At 44.4% G+C, this 27,352-nt stretch overlaps 1 protein-coding gene across 1 annotated transcript in view; it reads left to right on the forward strand.

Moving 5' to 3' along the window:
- paf1 (PAF1 homolog, Paf1/RNA polymerase II complex component) overlaps window positions 1–27,063 on the forward strand; it is a 39,528-nt gene extending 12,465 nt beyond the window's left edge. Inside the window, exons 4-14 of the mRNA XM_043680996.2 lie at window positions 2,715–2,836; window positions 5,039–5,105; window positions 8,064–8,165; window positions 9,177–9,282; window positions 10,856–10,924; window positions 14,206–14,309; window positions 15,884–16,000; window positions 19,655–19,783; window positions 20,892–21,003; window positions 23,722–23,803; window positions 26,061–27,063. Of these exons, the coding sequence (XP_043536931.1) occupies window positions 2,715–2,836; window positions 5,039–5,105; window positions 8,064–8,165; window positions 9,177–9,282; window positions 10,856–10,924; window positions 14,206–14,309; window positions 15,884–16,000; window positions 19,655–19,783; window positions 20,892–21,003; window positions 23,722–23,803; window positions 26,061–26,479 (1,429 nt within the window). The 3' untranslated portion in view covers window positions 26,480–27,063. The remainder of the gene's footprint in view (window positions 1–2,714; window positions 2,837–5,038; window positions 5,106–8,063; window positions 8,166–9,176; window positions 9,283–10,855; window positions 10,925–14,205; window positions 14,310–15,883; window positions 16,001–19,654; window positions 19,784–20,891; window positions 21,004–23,721; window positions 23,804–26,060) is intronic.
- The last annotated feature ends 289 nt before the right edge of the window (window positions 27,064–27,352 follow it).

Here is a 27,352-nt window from a genome sequence, read left to right on the forward strand (position 1 = left end):
TTTTTTTAACAATTGAGTAAAGGAAACTACAAAGACATGAGCTGTCCAGAATTAATTGGAAGGACAGCTAGCAGGAAAGATGATGGAGGAGCAATGGCAGGAGTTTCTGGTAGTAATGTGGGAGGCATAACAGAAATTTATCACAAGGAAGAAAAAACATACTCAGAGGAGGATGAGGCAACCATGGGAAGTCAGGAACAGCGTAAAAACAAAAGAAAGAATAAACAATGTGGTGAAGGTTAGTGGGAAACCAAAGGATTAGGAAGCCGTTAAAAACCAGCAGAGGATAATTAAGAAAGCAATAAGGGAGGAGAAGATGAAATATGAGCGTAAGCCAGCTAGTAATATAAAAGAAGATTTCAAGAGTTTTGATTTTAGATATATAAAAGGTAAGAGAGAGGCAAGAGTGAACATTGAACCACTGGAAAATGAGGCTGGAGAAGTAGTAATGGGGGAGTATAGAAATGGCAGAGGAACTGAATAGGTACTTCACATCAGTCTTCACAGTGGAAGACACCAGCAGTATACCAGAACTTCGAGAGGGGCAGAGGTGAGTGTAGTGGTCATCACTAAGGAGAAAGTGCTGAGGAAGCTGGAAGGTCTGAAGGTGGATAAATCATCTGGACTGGATGGATGACACCCAGGGTTCTGAAGGAGATAATTGACAAAATTTCGGAGGCATTAGAGGTGATTTGTCAGGAACTACTGGAGTCAGGAACGCTCCCAGAGGATTCAGAAGTGGCTAATTTAGCACCCCTGTTTCAGAAGTAATGTCAGCAGAAGGCGAGGAATTGTAGGCCAGTTGGCCTGACCTTGGTTGTTGGTAAGATTTTGGAGTCCATTATTAAAATTGAAATTGTGGAGTACTTGGAAGTGCATGGTCAAATAAGGCTGAGTCAGCACGGCTTCATCAAGGGGAGGTCATGCCTGACAAATCTATCGAATTCTCTGAGAAGGTAACAAGCAAGTCAAACAAAGAAGAACCGGTCAGCATATCCACGTGAATTTCCAGAAGGCCTTAGTCAAAGTGCCACACAGAAGGCTGCAAAATAGGAAAAGAGCTCATAACGTGAGGGGCAAGGTACTGGCATGGATAGGGAAATGGCTGACTGGCAGAAGACAGCGAGTGTGTATGAAGGGGTCTTGTTCAGGATGGCAGCCAAAGGAGTTCCGCAGGGATCTCTTCACATTATGCATTAACGATCTGGCTAAAGGAACTGAGGGCATTGTTGTTAAATTTACGGATGACACAAAGATAGATGGGGGGGGCAGGCAGTGCTGAGGAAGCGGGGAGGCTGCAGAAGGACTTGGACACGGTAGAAGAGTGGGCAAAGAAGTGGCAAATGGAATACAATGTGGGCAAGTGTGAGATTATGTATTTATTTTAGGAAGCTTAGGAGCATAGACTATTTTTTAAATGGGGAAAGGCTTTAGAAATCTGAAGCACAAAGGCAGTTTCGGCATCCTGGATCAAGATTCTCTTAAGGTTAACCACAGGCTCAGCTGGCAGTTAGGAAGACGCATGCAATGTTAGCATTCATTTCAAGAGAACTAGAATACAAGAGCAGGGATGTACTGCTGAGGCTGTATAAGCCTTGAGTCAGGCTGGTTTTGGAATATTGTGAGCAGTTTTGGGCCCCATATTTAAGGAAGAATGTGCTGGACTTGAAGGGGGTCCAGAGGAGATTTGCAAGAATAATCACTGCAATGAAGGACTTGTCCTATGAAGGGGGGTGTGGACTCTAGGTTTTTACTTGATGGAGATTAGAAGGATGAGGGGGGAACTGATTGATACTTAAAGAATATAAGAGTTCTGGGTAGAGTGGATGTGGACAAGATATTTCCACTAGTCAAAGAAGGCTTAGCTTCAAAGTGAAGGGTGATCCTTTAAAACTGAAATGAAGAGGATTTATTCAGGCAGATTTATTCAGGGTTTTGGGGAGAAAGTAGGTGAATGGTGTTGAGAAACCTATCAGCCATGCTCGAATGGTAGAGCAGAAATCGATAGGCCGAATTTTGCTGTTATTATCATATGGTCTGTGCTACCGTTTGTGTGCAGAAGTGCTTCCCAATATTTCTCCTGAACAGTTTGGCCCTCGTTCTCAGACTGTGCCCTGTGTAATGATGGCTCTGACCAATCCATGTTTCAGATGGTAGTGGCTCGCCTGGTGATCATGGGTCTCTTGGATTCTGGACATTTCAACAATATGTGTCAGTGTTTACGAAATGTTCTGATCTCTGTTAGGGTACTCCCTCGACGTTGGTCCCAGCTGGCATTTTCCATGGACCTGAAAGGTTGGCTCTAGTTGGCCACACTCAGGACTTTAGTTGTAATTTTTCACTTGAAAGAGGACGCCTACAATGGCTGACATATTCTACTCTAACATGGGAGTAACCATTGTGTAAGAAGCTAATAGTCCTCCAGAGAACATAAAATATAAAAAAATCCCTGTGTGTGCTGGAGATTTGAAATGAAGAGAGTGGTGGAAAAGCTCAGCAGGACCAGGAAAAACTTCCTTGCATGAGGATTTGGAATGCATTACCTGATAGAGAGATGATACAGATTTGATTGTAGTGTTTAAAAAGAATTTAATATGGATGGAGGAATTTATCTTTAGAAGAATCACTGCAGATTTGAATAGATTGTCTCTTTTGCAATTTTGTTGTATGATTCGATGACAACTCTGAACTCCTTATCTTGCATATTTCCACAGATTTGTACAGTATAAAGCTACCTCCCTTGAGAAACAACACAAACATGAGTTGTTAACTGAACCAGATCTGGGAGTCGTGATTGACCTCATCAATCCTGATACTTACCGGATTGATAACAATGGTAAGGTCTGCTTCAACACTGTTCCGTGTAACTCAGCTGCTTTAGTGATATGTTTATTAAGTTCTGAATTGCTCCTGTCATCACGCTGTTGTCCCTGATCCTCTGTTCTTGCACTTTGTCCTCTGGCTCCCACTCTCTGGCAGCAGTCATTCACTATTCTACTTTGAGGTTCTTGCACCGAAACAATTAGGAGTCTAAGTAGACCATTCAGCCCTTCAATTCTGCTCTGCTAAATGATGGATCTGATCATAACCTCAAGTCTGCCTCCTGTTCATGCCCCATCACCGTTGACTCCGTTGTTGATTAACAAATCTGTCTGCCTCAACCTTGAATATATTTCATGAACCGGCCTCCTTTGTCATCTGGGAAAGAGAATTCCACAGACTGACCTTCTGAGAAGAAAAGAAAAATCCTTACCTTAGCATTAAAAAGGAGAATCCTAGATGTAGGTTTGCTCGCTGAGCTGGAAGGTTCATTTCAGATGTTTCGTCACCATACTAGGTAAAATCTTCAGTGAGCCTCCGAATGAAGCACTAGTGGTGTAGCCCGCTTTCTATTTATATGTTTGGGTTTCCAAGGAAACGTCTGAAAATGAACCTTCCAGCTCAGCGAGCAAACCTACATTTGCAACCTCAACCTGAGCTACAAATCTTTTCAGAACTCGCTAAGGAGAGTGTTAATTTTCAAACTGTACTTCCTGGATCTAGGCTCTTTCCCACCACCACCACCAATGAAATAAGGGGAAGCATCCTCTCCACATTGCCTCATTAAATCCCCTCAAGATTCATGTTTGAATAAGGTCATCTCTCATTCCTCTAAACTGTAATTCAATTTATTTAAACTCTAGGCCGATTGCATGTTTATTCGCACTAGAAGCATTCTTACAAGCAGACTGCATCCCTTGTAATCTGAAATCTGGGTCTTTCTGTGCCTGATGGAAGCAGGGAGCTGATTGTTACCCCAGTGGTTATAAATTGTTCATGATGTTCTGACTAAATCTTACTATTCACATGGGAATGTTGTAGTATCCTGTAAGCTGATAGCACCATGCTCAGACTGTGTCCAAACTTTTAATTACACAAACTCAGGCTGGAATAAACTATAGAGGATTAGACGGAATAATTTAGCGAAGTGGTGATATTTAATAATTCCGTTTTCACTTATTACATGAAGGTCCCGTTCCTTGGGAAATGTCATGAATGTTAGATCTGCAATGGTTGAACTTAAACAATATGCAGCATGAGCTAGGGAATCTGCATAGATCTTTCTTAGTTCCTTTTATAGTAGAAAAGAAAACATATTTTACACTCGTAAATTATCAGATCAAAACTGTGTTGTTCTTGGACAGACCTGCGGCATTGTCAGTCAGCCAGCGTAATGTTCAACCTTTAATGCCACGTCACTGTGACCCTGCATAATTGTGAAATTAGTCCTTGCTGCGTCATACCAATTGGAAGCAGGAGTAGCTATTTAGCCCCTTTGAGTTTGCTCTGCCCTGCAGTAAGGTCAAGGCTGATCAGATGATTCCACATTCCTGCCAACCCTGAAAACCTATCACCACCTTGCTTAGCAAGAATCTATCTCCCTTTGCCTTAAAAAGATTCAATGATGCAACTTCCACTGCCTGGTTTTCCTAATCTCTGTCTTAAAGGGGTGACATGGTTTGGAGGTGCTGGTATTGGACTGGGGTGTACAAAGTTAAAAATCACACAACACCACGTTATAGTCCAACACTAGCTTTCAGAGCGCTAATCCACAAACACCTGATGAAGGAGCAGCGCTCCAAAAGCTAGTGCTTCCAAATAAACCTGTTGGACTATAACCTGGTGTTGTGTGATTTTTAACATTAAATGGGTGACCCACCCCCTTATTTTTTTAAAATATTGACCCTTGGTTCTAGGTTCTCCCACATCAGGAAGCAATCTTTCCATCTGCACCCTGTCGAGACCCCTCATCGTCTTGTATGTTGCAATCAAGTCACCTCTTCCAACTCCAGTGGATACAAGCCCAGTTTGTCCAACCCTCCTTCGTTCTGAGCTGACTGGCAGAAACAAACCTGGAGTGCCATCCCTTTTCCAGTTGCACATCAAGTCTTGGCCAATTTAAGCGTAGCGCTTGTTTTCCCCATTATTCTGAATGCTTTAGCTCCCTGGTGTTTGACCAGCACTGCTGTCCCCTGACGATGTCACTTCCTCTCCACAGTCATCCTTGATATTGCAGACGAGAAGCTACTTGAAGAGGAAATTCAGGCACCATCGAGTTCAAAACGGTGAGTGATCAGAAATCCATCTGTAGCATTAGATGGGAGCAACTGGGTGCCTGTTGGCATTGACTAGGAGTGGCTGAGCACAGACAGTCAACAATGGATGAGAGTGACAGAAGGGTATGTTCATTGCCGGTTAGGAATGACCGTAGGGAGGAACTGGTTGCACTTAACAAGGGGATGCCAGGCAGTGTTGGTTGGACATGAAGACTGTAGACGTGGGAGAGTGGTGTGGCAGCACTCAGTGCTGACCATGGGTGTCTGGGGCGTTATCAATACTGGCCAAGACTATTCGGGAGACAGCTAGAAGAAATGGAGGCTAGGAATTTCAGGGAAATAAGTATTGATGTCTTGAAAACAGTCCGTATCACACAAGAGCTGGAGATCTTAAAAATCATAAAGGTGGTTATATCTCTGATACCTGATCAAATGTATCCCAGGACGTTGTGGGAAGTTAGAAAAGAAATTTCAGGGCCCCTAGCAGAGAGATTTATGTCATCTACAGCCACAGGAGTAGTGCTGGAGAACTGGAGTGTGGGCTAATGTTGTGCCATTATTAAAGAACGGCTGTAAGGAGAAACCTGTGAATTATAGATCAGAATCTAAAATCAGTGGTAGGTAAATTGTTGGAGGAGATTCTCAGAGATAAGATATACATGCATTTGGAGAGGCAAGGGCTGATTAGTATTGGCCAGCAAGACTTTGTGCATGGGGAATCATCTCTCACCAGCTTGATTGAGTTTTTTTCAGGATGTAACCAAAAAGCTTATTGAGGGCAGAGCAGTAGACATTGGACTTTAGTAAAACAAGGTTCTGCATGGTAAACTAATTAGTAAAGTTAGCTCACGTGGGATTCAGAGAGTTTGCCAATTGAATACAAAATTGGCTTGACGGTAGGGGACACAGGGAGGTGGTGGACGGTTGATATTTGGACTGGAGGCTCATGACCACCACAGGAATTGGTGCTGGATCCTCTTTTGTTTGTCATTTTTCTAAACAGTTTGGATGAGAATATAGGAGGCATTGTTAGTAAGTTTACAGTTGGCACCAAAGTTGGTGGCACAGTCGCCAGTGAAGAAGATTATCTAAGATTACAAAGGGATCTTGATCAATTGGGTCACTAGGCTGAGGAGTGGCAGGTGGAGTTTAATTTGGATAAATGGGAGGTATTGCATTTTGGTAAAACAAACAAAGGCTGAGCTTGTACATCTGTAAGTTCGCTTGCTGAGCTTGAAGGTTTGCTTTCAGACGTTTCGTCACCATGACTAGGTAACATCAGTGAGAGTCTCTGGTGAAGCGCTGGTGGTATGTCCCTCCTCTCTATTTATAAGTCTTGGTTTCTTTTCAAAGTGGGTGATGTCATTTCCGGTTCTTTTTTTCAAGGGAAGGTAGCTAGGATCTAAATCGATGTGTTTTTTGATGGAGTTCTGGTTAGAATGCCAGGCCTCTAAGAATTCTAGTGCATGTTTTTATTTTGCCTGTCCTAGGGTGTGTGTGTTGTCCCAGTCAAAGTGGTGTCCTTCTTTGTCTGTGTGTGTAGAAATTAGTGATAGTGGGTCGGGTCTTTTGGTGGCCAGTTGGTGTTCATGTATCCTGGTGGTAGGTTTCCTGCTCGTTTGTCCGATGTAGTGTTTTTTTACAGTTCTTGCATGGTATCTTGTACTTACACAGTTAATGGTAGGGCCCTGGGACGTGTCAAACAGAGAGACCTAGGGGTTCAGGCACGGTGGCACAGTGGTTAGCACTGCTGCCTCACAGCGCCAGAGACCCGGGTTCAATTCCAGACTCAGGCGACTGACTGTGTGGAGTTTGCACATTCTCCCCGTGTCTGCGTGGGTTTCCTCCGGGTGCTCCGGTTTCCTCCCACAGTCCAAAGATGTGCAGGTCAGGTGAATTGGCCATGCCAAATTGCCCGTAGTGTTAGGTAAAGGGGTAAATGTAGGGGAATGGGTGGGTTGCGCTTCGGCGGGTCGGTGTGGACTTGTTGGGCCGAAGGGCCTGTTTCCACACTGTAAGTAATCTAATCTAATAATTCTTTGAAGGTTTCATCACAGGTAGACAGGATGATTGAGAAGGTACTAAGCATGCTTTCCTTCCTTTCTCAGGCCTTTGAGTATAGGAATGGGGATGTTATGTTGAGGTTGTACAAGACATCGGTTAAGCCTCTTCAGGTATACTGTATATAGTCCTGGTCACCCTACTGTTGGAAGGATATTATTAAATTGGAGAGGGGTCAGAGAAGATTTAACAGGATATTGTTGGGCCTGGAGAGTTTGAGTTATAAAGAGAGGCTGGGACTTGTTTTACTGGAACGTAGGAGGTTGAGCGGTTACCTTATAGAGGTTTATAAAATCATGAAGGGCATAGATAAGGTGAATAGCAAAGGTCTTCCCTAGGGTGGGGGAGTTCAAAACCAGCAGGCATGTTTTTAAAGTGAGAGGAGAAAGATTTACAAGGGACCTGATGGGCAACAGTTTCACACAGAGTGTGGTTTGTATGTGGAATGAACTGCTAGTCAGAATGGTGGGTGTAGGTACAGTTACAACATATTTGGATAGATACACGAATAGGAATGGTTTAGAAGGATATGGGCCGTACTGGCAAATGTGACTAGTTTGGTGTGGGCAGTGTGGACCAAAGGGCCTGTTGCTGTGCTGTATGACTCTGACTGTATAACACTGGCGAGGACTGGGAATTATCAAATTCACAAGAATAACCAGGAGACAGTCAGTGCTGGTCATGAGCGACAGGGGCCAAGTTGGTGCTGGCCAGAAATGATCAGGGCCCCAATGGTGCAAGCTAGGAGTAACCGGGGTGGTGGGACAGTTGGAGATTGACTGGGTTTTGGGGGGGCACAGGATTCAACAAGAATAACTGGGGTGGGGTTGTATGGGGGTGACCTAGAGCTAGTTGTAATTGAGCAGTGTTCCCTTTGTGTTATAAACTGTGCATCTTTCGGTTCAGTTCACAGCAACATGCAAAGGTGGTGCCATGGATGAGAAAAACTGAATACATCTCCACAGAATTCAACCGATACGGCATCTCCAACGAGAAGCCAGAAGTCAAGTAAGTGGCATGGGACTATAACTCTTGTAGAATGTTTGCGAGGGGTGTATGTTTATATTAGGGAGGCCTCCCTCAATTTGAGGCTTTGCCTTTGCTTACAGCTGACTGAGTGTCAAGAGATGTCAGTTAAAATGTTGCCTTTAAATCATTTTAAAGTGAATATAGGTTCGGGGGGCCTAGTGGTATTATCGCTAGATTAGATTCATCCAGAGACCCAGGTAATGTTCTGGGGACCCAGGTTCAACTCCCATCATGGTAGGCGGTGGAATTTGAACACAATAAAAAGAAAATCTAGAATTAAGAGTCTTAATGACGACCCTGGGTTGATTGTCAGAAAAACCCATCTGTTTCGCTAATGTCCTTTTAAGGAAGGAAATCTGTCATCCTTACCTGGTCTGGCCTATATGTGACTCCAGACCCACAGACAGCTATGTGGTTCACTCTTAATTGCTGTCTGAGCAATCAGGGATGGGCAGTAAATGCTAGGCCTCGCCAGCAACGCCCATGAAAGAATTTTTAAAAGAATTAAATTCACTTTAGTGAGATGGAATCAGAGAAGCAGCTGGGGAGGTAATAACAGACAGGGGCTCCAGAATGTTCTGAATCTGAGCAGCCAGTCCCATGTGGCAGCTTTTCCCTCACCAATATTTCCAGTGCTCACTGGTTTCTTCCTGAAGCTAGGAAAACAGCAGCTCCCTCCGGTAGTTCTGTAGTTACCACTTCCAGTTTTGTTTCTCTGAGATCCCTGCTACTGTGTTAGATTTTGAACCCAGGCTGTTAGGGACTGAGTTCAATTCTGCAAGTTACCAGGCTGAATGACATGTCCTAAAGCCACTGTTATTCCATTGTGCTGCAGAATATTGCAAACTACTTGCAGTTTTAGTTTAGACCTTTTTATTGAGAATTGGACAGGAGGTGCATGTAGTATTGATGTTGTTTCTGTGCTTCGGGGTGTAACTTGCACCAGTTCTGTGAACGTCTCCTCTTTAAAACCTCTCTCTCCGAAATCAGAATCGGTGTGTCTGTCAAACAGCAATTCACAGAGGAGGAGATTTACAAAGACAGAGACAGCCAGATCGCAGCAATTGAAAAGACATTCGTGGATGCGAATAAAGAGGTAATAAAAATAATTCCCACCAATGGGAACAGATCCCATTCAGACATAGCTTTGGGCCACCACTCTCCTGCAACCTGAGGGTTGCTGTCCCATTGCCCCTCCCTGCATCACATCAGTTATATCACCCAGTTGTTTTCCTAAACTCTACCTTTGTTCTTTTCCATGCTCATGGGTATACCAAATTAAAAAGCCCTCCCTGTAAGAGAGTATTCAAACTATTAACCAGCAGCTATGGGACCAGGAGTGTGCTGATTAATCATATATTCCAGATAATCAAGAAGTCTACTCAATCAATGTAAAAACACACATTCAGTAATAGAAACATAATTCAGGGGATATACAAATCAATATTATACTTTATTTACACCATAAATCATTTAAATAATAATGCAACTTTGCCTAAAATAAAACTTACTGGCGGAGACCCTTCTCGATCACACCTTCAACTGACAAGGCAGGCACACTGGCTCAGCAGTTAGCACTGCTGCCTCAGTGCCAGCACCCTGGGTTCGATTCCACCCTCTGGCAACTGTGTGGAATTTGCACGTTCTGTCCATGTTTGTGTGGGTTTTGTCAGGGCGCTCCAATTTCCTCCTACAGTCCAAAGATGTGTTAAATTGACTATCGGATTGTGTGTGTGTGTGTCCGTTCAACTACATGGACAGCACAATCGAATGGGATAGTACAGTAAACATCTGGTGTCTCTGATATATCATTGCTACTGGTCTATCTAGGATGCCACTTCATACAATGCCATGTACAACAGGGTTTGTTGTATATCTCTGAAAGGATGTTACACAAAAACACAGAGATCAGGCCTGCTCCACTATACATTATAATCATGGCTCATCTTGGTTTTCAACTCACTTTCCCGATGTCTCCTAAATGACTATATTCCCTGAAATGTGAGAATATTCGTCTATCCCAGTGTTAAATATAGTCGCTGATGAAGCCTTCACTACCTCTCTGGTTTACTCCATTCCAAAGGTTTGCAGTTTTTGAAGTGAAAGATATTCTTCTTGTTGTTCTCCTTGGGGAATAAACCATCTGTTGACTGTTTGTTTCCTGAGTGAGTGTGACACATAGAGTCATAGAGATGTACAGCATGGAAACATGATTGTGATGTTGTTGGTCTGGTGATCTAGAGGACTGGTCTAAACATTTTGTTTCTTCTTGATTCTTTCACGGGATGCGTCCTACAATGAGAGAAATCTGCTGTCCTTACCTGGTCTGGTTCATGTGTTTCTAGACTCTCAGCAATGCGGTTGACTGGTAATTGCTTGATTGTCTTCAGGAACGTGGCTCACTGATTCTTTCTTAAGAGCAGTAAAGGGCAAGGCTTGCTACTAGGACCCAGACCCCATGAACAGATAAAAATGGTACCCCCAAACCAGGTCACAACAAATGGCAGCAGTTATTGAAGGCAGATCGGGTTAAAGGTTCAACTTGGAGCTTTCTACTACTCGGTTCATGGGCTGACATTCTAGCTGAGGGCTGAATGGCCCAACAGCAATACTTTGTAGCCAGAGAGATGATTTGTTGTTTACTCTGTTCTCTCTCTCTCTCTCTCTAGGTCACTCAACATTACAGCAAGCCTCGGGTTACCCCTGTGGAAGTCATGCCTGTGTTTCCTGATTTTAAGGTAAGGGCTGTGGATGTAGCTTTTCCAATGGTTGGCACATGATCTTGGAACATTATTGTGTCCCAGTGGCCTGTCTCCATTTGAGACTTTGTCCAGTTGGCTTTGACAGAGTGGTGTGCCGGAGAGATGGAGGAGATTATCATCAGATAATAAATGGCGCCAGCCATCATCATCACGTTTTGAGATTGTTCTCCATATGCCAACAGCCAAGTTGCTGATGTGGGCTAAGGCCGACACCTGGGGTCATAGAATCAGCTGCACCACAGCAGGAGGCCATTCGGGCCATCACATTTATGCCAGCACTCTGAAGCTAACTTGTTGCTCCCATTTCCTTGCTCTGATCGGGGAGCCTACAAGCTTATTTCTCTCAAGTGCCCGTCCAAGTTCCTTTTGAATCAATTGTCTCCGCTTCCACCACCCTCATAGACAGCAAGGTCCACGTTGCTGCCAGTTTCTGCCTCAAAACACCTTCTCCACATCCCCATTCACGAGCAGCACCTCGTTCCCATAATCTCTTTTCTGGCAAGCAGCCAGCTTTCTGTTCCTGCGCCTCTGATTCCTCTTGTTCCATATGCTCAAACGTCTTGGACAACTTTCTTGTGAGAGAAATCTTCCTGATTGTCTTCTGAAACTCAGTTAATCTCTCAAGGCCAAGTATTTGAAGCAGTGGCAGATAGGCCTAGAGTTGTTTGGGGGTTGGTGAGGGTGGGGCAGTGTGTTTAATTTGGATTGTGACAGGGCTGTCAGGAGAGTCCAGTGCAATGGGATTAGTTTGGGTTTGATACAGGACTTTGGTGACAGAGCTAAGCAGTTAGATTAATTAGGACTGATGCTATTCATGGGTGGTACCTAATTTCATGAACGCTGTTGCTTGTTGAATGACCAACGGTCTGTTTAATCAATTACATTTCCATTTGTTCCCTGGTATGTTTTTTTTCTAAGAAAATTCTTGTGAGAAATCTTGCCAACCATGTTTTGAAAATCTATGTTTGCTACATCATAAGGTCTAGGCGAGAGTGGTAACAGTGTTAGTTTAGGGGAGGCAATGGCCTAGTTGTATAATCACTGGACTTTTCATCAGAAACTCAACAAATGTTCTGGGGACCTGGCAGATGGTAGAATTTGAACTCAGTGAAGAATCTGGAATTAAGGGTCTGATGATGACCATGGAACCATTGCTGATTGTCGGGAAAAACCCATCTGGTTCACTAATGTGTTTGAGGGAAGAAAACTGCCATGCTTACCTGGTCTGGCCTCCATGTAACTCCAGACCCACAACACCATGGTTGCTCTCTGGCAATTTAGGGATGGGCAATAAATGCTGCCCTAGCCAGAGAAGCCCACATCCCATTGAGTGAATAACAAAAAAGTTTGGGAATCTTTTAATAAAGATGTAAGGGGCCTTTTTCCATGCTTAACATTTGTGATTCCATTTTGTCACACTGATGGTTTATAAACTGCTTGCCATTATCCACCTTTCTCTCTACTAACTCACAAGATTTCGCTTTGTATATTCACCATTGTCGTTTCTCCGTTGATCTGAATGCTTTGTTTCTTCCTCTCCCGTATGTATTAGTCCTTCATATTTCTCTTTGCACCCCGGCCCCACCAAGCTGAAATTATGTTTGAAGTTCTGAAATGGGGCTTGAATCCATTGAATAAAGCTGACACTTGGTCAAGAACACATTGCATGGGAGGTTATGTGATCTGCAACAATGTAAATATTTTTGGTTGGTCACTCCCAAGTTGAATATTTAGAAGTCCAGTGACCTACGGAAACATCCAATCAGAACCTCCCAGCACTTTACATCGTAATTGAAGCCCATTGTTCACAAGTGCCAGCAATCCTGCAGTGTTTAGTTTGTTCAGGGTTCCTGAACGTTGGCTCAGGACCACCACTAGAATCATGAGATGAATATTTGGAGTGCCAATCTCTATAGAGTCAGAGATAAATTGCACGGAAACAGACCCTATGGTCCAACTCATCCAGATATCCTAAATAAATCTATCCCTGTTTGCCAGCATTTGGCTCATATCAGTCTAAACCCTTCCTATTCATATACTCCTCCAGATGTCTTTTAAACATTGTAATTGTACCAACCTCCACCACTTCCTCTGGCAGCTCATTCCATACACACATCATCCTCTGCATGAAAGGGTTGCCCCTGATGTCCCTTTTAAATCTTTCCCCTCTCATCTTAAACCTATTCCCTGTAGTTTTGGACTCTCCCAACCTGGTGAAAGGACCTTGCTCCTTTACCCTAACCATGTCCTTCATGATTTTATAAACCTCTATAAGGTCACCCCTCAGCTTCCGACATTCCAGGGAAAACAGCACCAGCCTATTCAGCCTCTCCCTATAGCTCAAACCCTCCAACCGTGGCAACATCCTTGTTAATCTTTTCTGAATCCTTCCAAGGTTCACAGCATCCTTCCTATAGCAGGGAGACCAGAATTGCACGCAATATTCCAATAGTGGCCTAACCAATGTCTTGTACAGTCACAACATGACCTCCCGACCCCAGTACTCAATGCACTGAGTAGCAATAAAGGCAAGCATACCAAACACCACCTTCACTATCCTATCTACCTGCGACTCTACTTTCAAGGAGCTAAGAACCTGCACTCCAAGGTCTCTTTTTGTTTTAGCAGCACACCCCAGGACCTTACCATTAACTGTATAAGTCTTGCCCTGGTTTGCCTTTCCAAAATGCAGCACCTCACATTTATCTAAATTAAACTCCATCTGCCACTTCTCAGTCCATTGGCCCATCTGATCAAGATCCCATTGTACTCTGAGGTAATCTTCTTTGCTGTCCACTACACCTCCAATTTTAGTGTCATCTGCAAGCTTACTAACCATATATCCTAAGTTCACGTCCAACTCATTTACATAAATGACAAAAAACAGTGGACCCAGCACCGGTCCTTGTGGCACACTGTTGGTCACAAGGCTCCAGTCTGAAAAGCAACCCTCCTGCACCACCTTCTGTCTTCTGCCTCTATGGCGGCAATAGCAGCTGTGCAACAAAAACTCTAATTTGAGATGGACCCCTATCAGTGGGTGTGATTTAGACATGATCACTGACACCAGTGGAACCTACGAAAGGTAAGTGTCTCAGTTTTCTGCGCCTGTATCCTTGCTGTTTGAACCCTGGCACCTAATTTTCTCTCTAACTTTCAAGCGTGAAGCTTTAAAATGGGTCACAGCAGAACAAATGTTTGAGAAGCACTTTTGTAGAGGATGATTTCAAGTCTTCAACTCCTTCTCATTTCCATAGATGTGGATTAACCCATGTGCACAGGTCATATTCGACTCTGACCCAGCACCCAAAGAGATTGCCGGCCCAGGTGCTGTGGAGATGATGTCTCAAGCTATGATCAGGTGAGGTTCTCTGACCCACTGATGGTGAAAAAACCAGGGAGCCAGCACTTGTTGGTATTAATGTATCGAGGCTACGAGTCTCTGAGCTTCATGAGTTCTAACTGGGAGATACCATGTTAAAGCGATTTAATATGCAACAATTGGCTTTCAAATGATGGTGGAGCTGGGCTGAGAAACAACATTGAGAAACCATTTATGGCCATGAGGAAATGTGGTACCACGTTAAAGTGGATTGAACGAATAAAGGCATTAGATGAGTGTAAACAAGCTTGTGAGGTGAGGTTTATGGGATTCCAAAGAAACTAGACAATGTCAGCAGACTTCACCACGCTCAGAACCATAGAACAAGAGATTCCAGAGGGCAAATTCAAACCCTATCTGCACAAGGCAGATGGGTCTGGTGAGTTACTCTTCGGAGGTTCGGTATGGACTTGTTGGGCCGAAGAGCCTGTTTCCATACTGTAGGGCATCTAATCTAATCGAGTAATATTTTAAGAGTGCGTGGTCCCTGTGTAAAATAGATTACCTGGTGCAAACTGTCCTTCAGGTGCAAATCAAGTGCATTCTTTCTGAACATAGTGTCTTGGAGTGCATGAGTACCAGATAGTGAGCCTGGTACAGCAAATGTCTGGACTTGATTGAGTGTGAATTTGGGAACCATGTGTCTTTGAACCATGAGGTAGTTCCAGCCAGTAGTTCTGAAACAGTCTGTGGGAGGGAGTTGCCATTTAGCCCCCTCCAAGAGCTAAACTGGTTATCAGGAAGAGAGTAAATTCATAGAATTCCTACAGTGTGGAAGCAGGCCATTCAGCCCGTCGGGTCCACGCCGACCCTCCAAAGAGCATCCCACCCAGACCCACCCCTCTACCCTATATTTTCAGGGACCTACCCAGATCAGCACAAGGGAACTAGAAGTGTTCCTCTTGGCAGGGTGTGACAGGTAAGCACATCTTGTTCCTACACCTTTTCATCCAGTCTGCCACCCCCTTTAAACCCCTCCGAATGTCCAAAATCCCCCCTCCCATCTATTTTGTCCCCATCATCTATCATGCCCCACTTTGTTACCTTCTACTTCTGGTTCTTCCCACACACCCCATCACCACTCCCACTCCTTTACCTCCACACCCCTGGCATGCCTTCTGCCCTCCTCACCTCACTTGCCCCTTCTCATTGTCCCACACGCATACCCACCCCCTGTTGCCTTATTCACACATCTCACCACCTGCAGCTCCTACTACCTTCGCTCCTCCTTGACTGGTCAACTTTGCTCCCCCTTGACCTTTCACCTCCCATGTTGTTGTGAAGGCAGCAGCCAGACATCTAGGTGGTGGTATGAGTTACAGTGAAGATTAACCAACAAACATAATCTTGATGTAATGCAAAAGGAAATGGTCATGGAAAAACTTAAGGAAATTAACGGTTTATCCTGAGGAGGTGTAAATGGTAAGTAACAAAATTATCAACCTAGGACAATATAGGCAGTGACTATGAGTTTTGAGCTCTTGACTTCAGTGTTAAATCGGAAAGTTCCATGTGGTTCAGACTAAAATGTAGCTCTTCCTCTCTCTCCCCAGAGGTATGATGGATGAGGAAGGAAACCAATTTGTTGCTTACTTCCTGCCAAACGAGGAAACCATAAGGAAAAGAAAGAGAGATAACGAGGAATGCATTGACTACATGCCCGAGGATGTGTAAGACAGCTGGTGTTTCTGTTTTTGTGCTTAGAATTTACAGTAAAGATTCACGCTGAATGCCGCAAGAGAATTTTCAAGATGAGGAAATCCCCTAGTCTGAAGTACAGTCTGTGTTGATTTGGGCAGTTTAGACAGAGGGTGTTGAAATAAGTAAGTGGCTGATTTAAGTATTTCCCGTACAGCACAGATTAGATGCAATATAAAACTCCGTCCATACAATCTTCTACTGTTTGGACAGATATGAAATAATTATTTAAACCTCTGTCCTTGCCTTGTTTCCCATTGTTAATTCATCAGTCTCATTCTTTTGGGGGCCAATAATAACTAGCTGCTCTGTAAATACTTATAGCTTTTATTGTCTTTTTACATGTCTTACTGGTTTTCAATTCTTCCATCTCTTTTTTTTGTTTGTGATTCCTTTGCTGGTTTCTAAATGTTTCCCAGTCTCTGGCTTACCACCATGCTTTGTAGCATTTCAGTTGATGTCACCCTTAATTTCCTTTGTTAGCCACAGGTGGTGTATCTTTCCAGTAAAGTGTTTGTCCTCAATGAGATGTATCATTGTTGAAAGTTATGCAGTATCTACCTAAATGTCTGCCATTGCTTTCTGCTATTTTACTTATAATCTATTTATCCAATTGGCTTTAAAGAGCTACCTTCATACCTTGCAATTGCCTTTACTTAACTTTAATATGCTAGTTTGGACCCATACTTCTCACTCTCAAACTGGATGTGAAATTCAACCATGTTATAAACACTCTTAACTTGAGAATTCTTTACTAATAGTCTTTAACTCTCCCTGTCTCATTACACATTACCAGGTCCAAATGTTTGATCCCAAGATGTATTGTTCGAAGTGTTATGATCTTAGCTGATGATAATACTGAGCAAGGAGTGTCCTGGAGGGAAACCTAGCTTGGTACATCATAAGTTTCATTTTTGCAATTTTTTCTGCATTCATAGTCTGTCACTGAATATATTTACAAGAGGCTACCAAAGTATTTTAAAGCGTAAAAGTTCATTTACCCTAAACAATAGAAAAAACACACACAGCTATATTTTTAAAACAGTTTAGAAAGAACTTATCATAAGCAGCAAACAGAAAAAAAACAATTTTTTTTTCCCCAGCAATACCCTGAAAGATACTCCACCCCAGTGAAATTTCACCCATCTTCACTCTTTCATTTCTTGCTTACAACCTGAATGTTTCTTTCCACCAACGTCCCGCAGCAGATGTGATTCTTTTAGTCTCTCCCCCAAGACACACTAATACGGGTTAACTCAATGACATCTCTCATTGAACTAAAAGGAAGAAAGTTAGGGTTTTACCCATTACTCTGACAGCTTTAAAGCTGCTAAACAACACATCTGCTGCATGAGTCTGCTGAAGTAAATCTCCTCTTGCCTCTCCATCTCTCTTTCTCTCTTTTTTCTCTCTTTCTTTTCTCTCTTTTGTTCTCTTTTTTTTTTCTCTTTTTTTTCTCTTTCTCTTTCTCTCTCTTTCTTTCTTTCACTCTTTCTGTCTTTTTCTCTCTCTGTCATAAAAGGTTAACTTAGTGAACCTTTCAGCAAGTATCTCGTCAGTTAGCTTAAGTCACATGATTTTTGGAAAATGCTGTTTTCACCCATATCTAAGTAAATGCCCTTGAAAAATAACGTCTTCACAGAATTAAAAAAAACTGTTAGAACCCAGCTTCTAAAATAATAATATATTCTATAGGTTCATCACTTAAGATATCATTCCGAATATAGCCTATGCATTTAACTTTGCAACTACCTTTGCCAATTTGATTTGTCTAATTCATGTGAAAATCATGATTATTGCAATATATTTCTTGCAAATCTCTGGTACACCCTGTCATAGTCTGTAGGTACTGTTAAGGGGTATATATGTTACTTCTGCCAGTAATTTTGTTCCTTTGTAATTTCTGACCTCCACTGAAACTGTTTCTACCTTGTGAATTGGCATCATTGTTGTGGTTCTGTTCGCCGAGCTGGAAGTTTTTGTTGCAAACGTTTCGTCCCCTGGCTAGGCGACATCATCAGTGCTTGGGAGCCTCCTGCGAAGCGCTTCTTTGATGTTTCCTCCGGTGTTTATAGTGGTCTGTCCCTGCTGCTTCCGGTTGTCAGTTTCAGCTGTCCGCTGTAGTGGTTGGTATATTGGGTCCAGGTCGATGTGTTTGTCGACCTGGACCCAATATACCAACCACTACAGCGGACAGCTGAAACTGACAACCGGAAGCGGCAGGGACAGACCACTATAAACACCGGAGGAAACATCAAAGAAGCGCTTCGCAGGAGGCTCGCAAGCACTGATGATGTCGCCTAGCCAGAGGACGAAACGTTTGCAACAAAAACTTCCAGCTCGGCGAACAGAACCACAACAACGAGCACCCGAGCTACAAATCTTCGCACAAACTTTGAATTGGCATCATTTTTCACTATTGTACTGATTTCAGTCACTGGCAAGGCTGGCATTTGTGGCCCACACCCTGGTACCCTATTGCGTCAATTTCAGTAGTTAAGAGTCAACTACATTTCATTGTGGGTCTGGAGTCACATATTAAGTTACTGGGTTTCCGTCGCTAAAGGGCATCAGTTAAATCAGATAGGTTTTTATGACAGTTAGCAATCGTTGCCATTAAACTAACTTTTAATTTCAGCTTTTTTAAAATTAACTCAAATTTCATCATCCCCCAAAGTGGGACTCAAATTCTCATCTACAGAATCTTGGCCTGGGGTTCAGGATTACTACACCACAGTCTAACCCATCCATTTTTCTTCTTTATTCATTTATGAATGAGAGTGTCACTGGCTAGGCAGCATTTATTGCCCATCCATAATTGCCCGGAGGGCAGTTAAGAGTCACCAGATCATTGTGGGTCTGGAGTCACATGTAGGCCAGACCGGATAAAGGTGGCAATTTCCCTCCCTAAAGGACATTAGTGAACGAGGTGGATTTTTCCAACAATTGGTATTGATTTCATGGTCGTCATTAGACTCTTAATTCTAGACTTTTTAAAAAAATTGAACTCTAATTCCACCATCAGATTTGAAACCGGGTGCCCAGAATGTTATCTGGATCTCTGAATTAATAGTCTAGTGATAATGCCACTATGCCATCGCCTTCCCCCTAGTGCTGTGAGCATTCTGAGAAAAAAAAGTCTTGAATTCTGTCTTTGCGCTGTTTTCGCCTTCTCTGGCGTTGTTTGCTGGTGTATGTATATTTTTGTGTGCTCTGTTTCTTCCTGTCACCCCCGGGTTATTGTTATCCAAAACATTATCCTGCACTGTCGCCTTTTTCTGCAACCCTCGTTGTATGATCGATCAGGTGGCTTGTTCTTGTGGTTAGAATTCACCGTAAGACTTTACATCAAATTCAAACAATGCAAATTCTGAAAATGAGGAAATTACTAAAGATGAGCTTGGGCCTGTATTGACTTTGAGTACACTTTTATACAGAGGGTGTTGAAATACGTGAGTGGCTGATTGAACCGTTCCCAGACCATGTTGGTTCTCTCTTTACTATCCCCACCTGACACTCTGAGAGCAGGCTCAGCATGGGGTTATTTACGTTGTGCAACATGAAGTGTATGGATGTGAGGTAAGGTGACCCTGTGTCCCATACTCAGAGACTTTCTGCTTTTTCAGATATGAATACAAAATATCCAGAGAGTATAACTGGAATGTAAAGAACAAAGCCAGTAAAGGATATGAGGAAAACTATTTCTTTATCTTCCGAGATGGTGATGGAGTTTACTACAATGAACTTGAGACCAGGTGAGCTGAGAGTTGGCAGTGTCACAGCCAGACACTGAGTTGACATCTATCCCAGAATGCAGCAGCATGCACCTTTTGTTAATTTACTCACATCTCCGTTCCTGACCACTACCTCAGGTAATGGTCATTCGCTCATCCCTCACAGAGCCCATATACATAGGAACTCCTCATCAAAGGAGCCCCTCCTCATCTCGTCATTCATTCCGACTGCCTCCTTTCACTGTCTTCAGGCACGTCAATAGCCCCAAACCAATCCACACTTGACCGTACCAGCAACAAGGAGTTGCCCTCTAACCTTGCCACATGCAGGGGGCTGGCATTTAAGCTCTCCATCTCATATCTTTTCCCAGTGCTTTTTCCATGAAATTGCACTTGCCTTGCACAGGTTCCACTGTAATCTGTTTTGGGGTAGCACCATCTTCCTCTCCCAAGACTTGGTCTTTGGCTCCCTCCTGTTCTCATTTACACACGTGTTCTCTGTGCTAAAGTCATTTCATGGGTGAGGTACTGTTCACATGTATCCTGTACCTGCAACTCATCATCATTTGCAATTCCTCACAGACAAGGATGACCGTCTTCCACACTCTGGCTGAGTCTGTGGTGGACAGACCGATGTGGCTTCCACAGACTCTGCTACGCTTGGGGCAGAAGGTGTTCACGGGAAGGGGTGGGTGGGGTGTTGGCCTGGCAGCGTGCTCCTTTATGGTCTTTTAGCCTGGCTTCCGCTTACTCCCGGCAACAAGTCTCAAAATTCTCGACGCCTTCCCAGGTGTTCCTCCTCCACTTTGGACAGTCTTTGACCATTGATTCCCAAGTGTCCATGGGAACGCTGCACTTGACCAGTGAGATCTTGAGATCCCTGAAGCATTTCCTGTATCCACCTGGGACTCGCCTGCCATCTCAAAGCTGGGGGTAGAGCCTCTGCTTGGGGAGTCTCATGTCAGTCATGCGGCCGACGCAACCAGCCCATAGCAACCGATCAAGGGTGGTCTGGTCGAGGGCCCAGGTGTCAGTGCGACTGTCTTCCCAGTTGATTTGCAGGATCTTGCGTGGAGAGCGTCAATACCTGCAACAACCAGCTAGCTAACTGCTTTATCTGTTTCCATAGAGTACGTCTGAGCAAGCGGCGTGCAAAGGGAGGTCACGGAGTTCAATCAAACACCAACGCAGTGCTTGTGGTAAAGCACAGAGACATGAATGAGAAGGAGCTGGAGGCACAGGTGGGTGAAGCTGCTGGCTGTTCTGAAATACAATACAGGGGAACCTCAATTATCTGAAGGACACAGGTGGGGAGTATTTCGGTCGGTTAATCAAATTCCGGATAATCGAATCCCGGAGCCAAGCATCGGGACCTTGCAATCTTACCGGATAATCCAGGTTCCTCTGTAGAAGTTTTGAAATATTTGTAACCTGAGATTCCGCTCCCCGCCAGTGCCTGCACGTGGGTCATTTTCATTGATGCGAGTGACGCGGCTTCATTATTAGGTTTAGTTTTTTGTTCTGGAATGGCTGACCATCCCCAATTAGATTGGGAAACCAGAGACTGTTCTTCAACAAAAAAAAAATAGACTGCCATCACAGTATAGTGAACATAGAGAGGATGGAGGTCAGCAAGAAACTGCAGACTGTATATCTTCAGTGAAAGTGGGATTTCCTCTTGGTGGATACACTCTCCTCATTGACCTCTGTCCTCCCATGTACACCGTCATGAGGTATGATTCAACAGGTTGCGAAGGCTGTGTTGAAATGTAACAGATGGGTGACCCTGCATCCTTGAGACCAGTCTGTCTGAAGCAGAGAAAATCGGTGCAGGAGTAGGCCATTCAGCCCTTCGAGCCTGGACCATCAGCCAATATGATCATGGCTGAGTATGCAATTTCAGTATCCCATTCCCACTTCCTCTTCATACCCCACGATCCCTTTAACTGCGAGGGCCACGTCCAGCTCCCTCTTAAATATATCTAATGAACTGGCCCCAACATCTTTCAATGGGAGAGAATTCCACAGGTTCACAACTCTCTTACTCTTAGACTGTAACCCTGCGTTCTGGACCTCCCCCAAAATCAGAAACATTCTTTCCACATTTAACCCTGTCCAGTCCCATCAGGACTTTATGTATCTGAGACTCTTTTTGTCTCCCCCACCTCATTTTTGTAAATTCCAGTGAGTCCAAGCACAGGTGATCCAGTCATTCTTCATACATCAGGGCAAAAGTGAGGACTGCAGATGGATTCCTGATGAAGGGCTCCTGCCCGAATCGTCGATTCCCTGCTCCTCAGATGCTGCCTGACCTGCTGTGCTTTTCCAGCACTACTCTAATCTTGATTCTTCATATGTCAGTCCTGCCATCACATGAGTCAGTCTGGCGACCCCTTCACTGGACTCCCTCAATAGCAAGAATGTCCTTCCTCAGACGAGTAGACCCAAACCCTCAGCGCCTCAATCACTTCCCCTGCACAGCCGTGTTCCATCTAGACTGATGCTGGCTGCCTTCCATGCCTACAGGGCAATGTGCTCCACAGCCCTGTGAGTGTAAGGAGTGAACCGTGTATTTATTTTCCCTATTCTGAACTCCAGTCCCTTTCGTCTGACTGAGTGAGCAAAGTCACACGATATCCGCTAATATCTTTGAATGGAATTGCCCAATGTTGCCAGTTTGGTGCCCGATATCTGTTCACCAGCCTATGCCCTCCCTTCATGTGATTCTTGCTCTTCTTTGACCTTCCTGTGTAATTAAGCTGAAGGAGCAGTTTGTCCAAATAAAACTTAAGCATTATCATCAGGAGTTGGTCATTCAGTTCCTCTAGCCTGCTCTGCCATTCCATAAGATCATGACTGATTTTTGCTCCTATATCCATAGATTCACCAAAAAAAACAAAGATCTGTCTGCAGAAACTCAGCAGGTCTCACAGCATCTGTGAAGATAAAGCAGTTAACACTTTGAGTCTAGATCAGAGTGGTGCTGGAAAAGCACAGCAGGTCAGGCAGCATCTGAGGAGCAGGAAAAATCGACGTTTCGGGCAAAAGCCCTTCGGGCACGAGCCTCTATTCCTGATGAAGGGCTTTTGCCTGAAACGTCAACTTTTCCTGCTCCTCAGATGCTGCCTGACCTGCGATGCTTTTCCTGCACCACTCTGATCTAGACTGTGGTTTCCAGCATCTGCAGTCCTTGTTATAACCTAGTTAACATTTTGAGTCCCATGTTCCTTTTTTAGAACTGATTGTAGCTGGGGAACGATGGTCTAGATGCTGATGATGGGGTCTGGAGGGGCTGCAGAACGAGTTTGTGGATAGATGGAGACAGAGAGAGAGAGAGCTTCAGCATTTCAGACGTGTTGGACAGGTGGTTGAAGAACAAACGCATACGGGAATAGGATGGGACAACGTATGTTGAGGGCAAACATTGATGTGGACTAGTCGTGGGCAGCACGGTGGCTCAGTGGTTAGACTGCAGCCTCTCAGCACCAGAGACCTGGGTTCAATTCCCGCCTCAGGCAATTGTCTGCGTGGAGTTTGCACATTCTCCCCGTGTCTGCGTGGGTTTCCTCCGGGTGCTCCGGTTTCCTCCCACAGTCCAAAAACGTGCAGGTTAGGTGAATTGGCCATGCTAAATTGCCTGTAGTGTTAGGTGAAGGGGTAAATGTAGGGGAATGGGTCTGGGTGGATTGCTCTTCAGAGGGTCGGTGTGGACTTGTTGGGCCGAAGGGCCTGTTTCCACACTAAGTAATCTAATCTAATCTAGATGACTTCTTCAGTGCTTTAATATTTGCATATATATTAATTTGAAGTGATACCAGTGAAACATATAAAATCAAAGCAGTGTTAATTAATAGCTGGAGGCTTCTGCTAGGCTGGGGCAGTGACAGGTGGTAGGGATAATGTAGAATCTTAGCGCCATTGATTGTTACCTGAATAGTTTTTGTCCTGTTCCCATACAGGAAGCCAGGCGGGCTCAACTGGAGAATCATGAGCCAGAGGATGAAGAGGAAATGGAACAAGGGACAGAGATCCCAGGATCAGGTAACGATATTTGTCCAGCTCGAGTTTCCTCATATTGACTAGTGAACATACAGCCAATCTTCCCACTCCCATCCCTGCCAAACCAGTCCAACCACACCCATCCAACTCTGCTTCATTCTTCGCCCCTAGTTTGGCCTTTCTGCAGCTCTGTTAATAAAAATTAGGAAGTATCGAAAAAGCTATTGTGATCCAGGTGTTCATTCTACAAGTCTTTGCAACTTTCTCCTGTCAGTCTCATCACCTACCCCCGTCAACTCACCTTGTATATTATCACTCCTGCATGCATCCCATTTCCTGATCAATCATGATCATCTCAAACTTCATTCTTTTGTGTTTAGATGAAGTTTTTCTCCACACATCCCTCCCACCCCTAGTATATTTTGCCCAATATCTGAAATCTGTGTCCTCTCATCATTGTGCCATTAGTCAATGCAAGCAGCTTTCCTGTATCTACCTTATCAAAGCTTGTCTTAATCCCCCACACTTCTGTCTGACCTTCCCTCAAATGCCTTTGGTCTAAGAAGAATATAGAGTCATAGAGATGTACAGCATGGAAACAGACCCTTCGGTCCAACCCGTCCATGCCGACCAGGTATCCCAACCCAATCTAGTCCCACCTGCCAGCACCCAGCCCATATCCCTCCAAACCCTTCCTATTCATATACTCATCCAGATGCCTCTTAAATGTTGCAATTGTACCAGCCTCCACCACTTCCGCTGGCAGCTCATTCCATACACGCACCACCCTCTATGTGAAAAAGTTGCCCCTTAGGCCTCTTTTATATCTTTACCCTCTCACCCTAAACTTATGCCCTCTAGTTCTGGACTCTCCTCTTCCCCCCCCTCCTCTCAAAGATCTTCCCATCCTTCCTGAAGCATGGTGACCAGAAGATTGGAAAGGATGTGTTGGTTAAGGGCAGAATAAGGATTTGGTGCTGATGCCTAACATGGTGTGTTGGTAATAACTGTCTCAGTCAATCCCATGGTTTGGAATTAACTCATCACTACTCTTCTCCCTGCACTCCATTGAAGTTGTCCAGTGTTGACTGTGTGACCTTACTGTTGCCTCCATTCCATTTGCCATGTCTCCCATTAATGGCCCAAGTCTGGGTTGTTGTTTCTTTCCCCTGCCCCAAGCCTCTAGTACCTGATGCCAGCCCAGTGCCGGAGTTTATGTGACTCTCTTTTCCCCTCCTCTCCTGAGGGTTTTTTTTTAAAAAGTAATTGTTAATGGCAAATGGGCATTGCTGGTCAAGCCAACATTTGCTGTCTATCCTAATTGCCCCAGCGGAGCAGCTTACTAAACCATTTCAGAGGAGAGTTAAGAGTTGACTGTGTCGCTGTGGATCTGGTAGCGCATGCAGGCCAGACCAGGTCAGGACGGCAGATCTCCTTCCCTAAAAGAAGGAGATAGGTTTACAAAACCAGGTAGGTTTCTGCAACAGTCAATGATAGTTTCACCATCTCTAAGACTAAGTAGTTATTCAAATGACCCAATCCTTCAAGCAGCAATGGGGACTATTAAACTCTGACTCTGCAGGGATCATTACCTGTGCTCAGTGGGGGAAGATGATGTCTTGTCACGAGGTCTGAACTCTGCCTGACTGATTCTTTGCCTGTCATGTCTCAATTGGCAACTCTGACTCAAGTTTCCAGATTCAAATCCCATTGCAGGGCTTGAGTGCAAAATCCGAGCTGATGCAGTAGTGCAGTGTATCGCTGTTATCAAGATGCCATCTTTCACCTGAGACATTAAATTGCAGCCTGTGAAGAAAGGCAGGGGTGTTGTCCCTCTGGCCATTACCAATATTTAACCCTCCATCAGGGCCCAGCATGGTGGCTCAGCAATTAGCACTGCAGTGTCACAGTACCAGAGCCCTGGATTTGATTCTACCCTCTGGCAATCGTATGTGTGGAGTTTGCACGATGTCTGTCTGGGTTTCCTCCAGGTGCTCCGGTTTCCTCCTACAATCCAAAAGTAAGTAGGTTATGTGGATTGGCCATGGGAAATGCAGCGGTATCAAAATAGGGTAGGGAGTTGGATGTGGATGGGTTGGTCTCCGGAGGGTTAGTATGGACTTGATGGGTCAAATGGCCTACCGGCAATCTATGATCAGCAATACAGAAACAGATTATGTGGTCATTATCACATTGCTGTTTGTACTTCAAAACTACTTCAGTGGTTGTGAAGCAATTCACGATGTCTGGTTGTCATGAAAAGCAATATATAAATGCAAATCTTTTTTCTCCCTTTTAGAAGATGAAAAAGAGAAAGAGAGTGGCAGTGAGAAGGCAGACAGTGCGGACGAGCACTCTGGCAGTGAAAGTGAACGGGAAGAGGACAAAGAGGACAAAGCCAGCAACAAGAGCGGCAGCGACGTGGAGAGTAATAGTGGGGATGATCGACAGGCCCGCGAGGCCCGGGACGAGGAGGAGATCTTCGGCAGTGATGATGACAGTGACAATGAGGACCAACCGAATGAGAGCGGCCAAGAGGAGAGTGGCAGTGATGACGAGCAGCACAGTGAGGAGGAAGAGCGCAGGAGCCGCAGCAGGAGTGCATCCAACAGCGGCAGCGAGCAGTCTGACAATGAGAACCAGCATGGTGCACAGAGTGGCAGCGAACAGGGTACAGATTCAAGTGAAAATGAGGGAAGTGGCAGCGAGAGTGACTGATAAAAAAAACTCAGTCCTGAACTGGCAGAAGTGGGTTCAGTTGGATTGGGACATCACCTCATAGATTCACTGAGACTTTTGTGAGTTCAGTGAGCATTCTCTCCCTTTCTCCTCTCTCTCTCCTTCTCTCTCTCTCTCTCTCTCTCTCTCTCTCCTCTCTCTCTCCGCTCTGTGTCTCTCTCTCTCTCCTTCTCTCTCTCTCCTCTCTCTCTCCTCTCTCTCCTTCTCTCTCCTCTCTCTCTCCTTCTCTCTCCTCTCTCTCTCTCCTTCTCTCTCTCTCTCTCTCCTTCTCTCTCTCTCTCCTTCTCTCTCTCTCCTTCTCTCTCTCTCTCTCTCTCTCCTTCTGTCTCTCTCTCTCTCTCTCTCCTTCTGTCTCTCTCTCTCTGTGTTAATGCAGTTGGTGAGTATAGATAGCTGTATGTGGAAACCTTGAGTGACCGACCGAGGTATGTAGCTGGTGTGGAAGATTTTAACTCCGCTAAATGCTGATGTTTAAGCTCATTTTTATAAACATTTGTAAAAAAAATTCCAACATTCTATGAGATCTTTAAATAGACATTAAAATTCCATGGTGTTAAACCTGACACTGAGCTGGCAATGGAGAATGTGTACAAGTAAAATGCAACGGGAGACATTTGGGGATTCAAGTTCCTCATTCGAACCAGACACTGCATTTGAGAATAGAAAATATTTTTGTTGGAGAGAAGTTCATCTACTTTTGTGCTGGATTTTCTGAAGATCTATACAGGATGGAACGACACGACTGGGACATTCTTGTTGCACGTTCCAGGATTAACCTGCCATGAGTTTTATGTTCGGGTGCAAAAGAAATCACTCCATTTATTAAAAAGAGCTGTAACTCATACACAAAAC

The sequence above is a fragment of the Chiloscyllium plagiosum genome, unplaced genomic scaffold (assembly GCF_037043375.1).
Source record: "Chiloscyllium plagiosum isolate Xiang-an unplaced genomic scaffold, Cpla_swu_hap1 HiC_scaffold_47, whole genome shotgun sequence".
Taxonomy (NCBI): Eukaryota; Metazoa; Chordata; class Chondrichthyes; order Orectolobiformes; family Hemiscylliidae; genus Chiloscyllium; species Chiloscyllium plagiosum.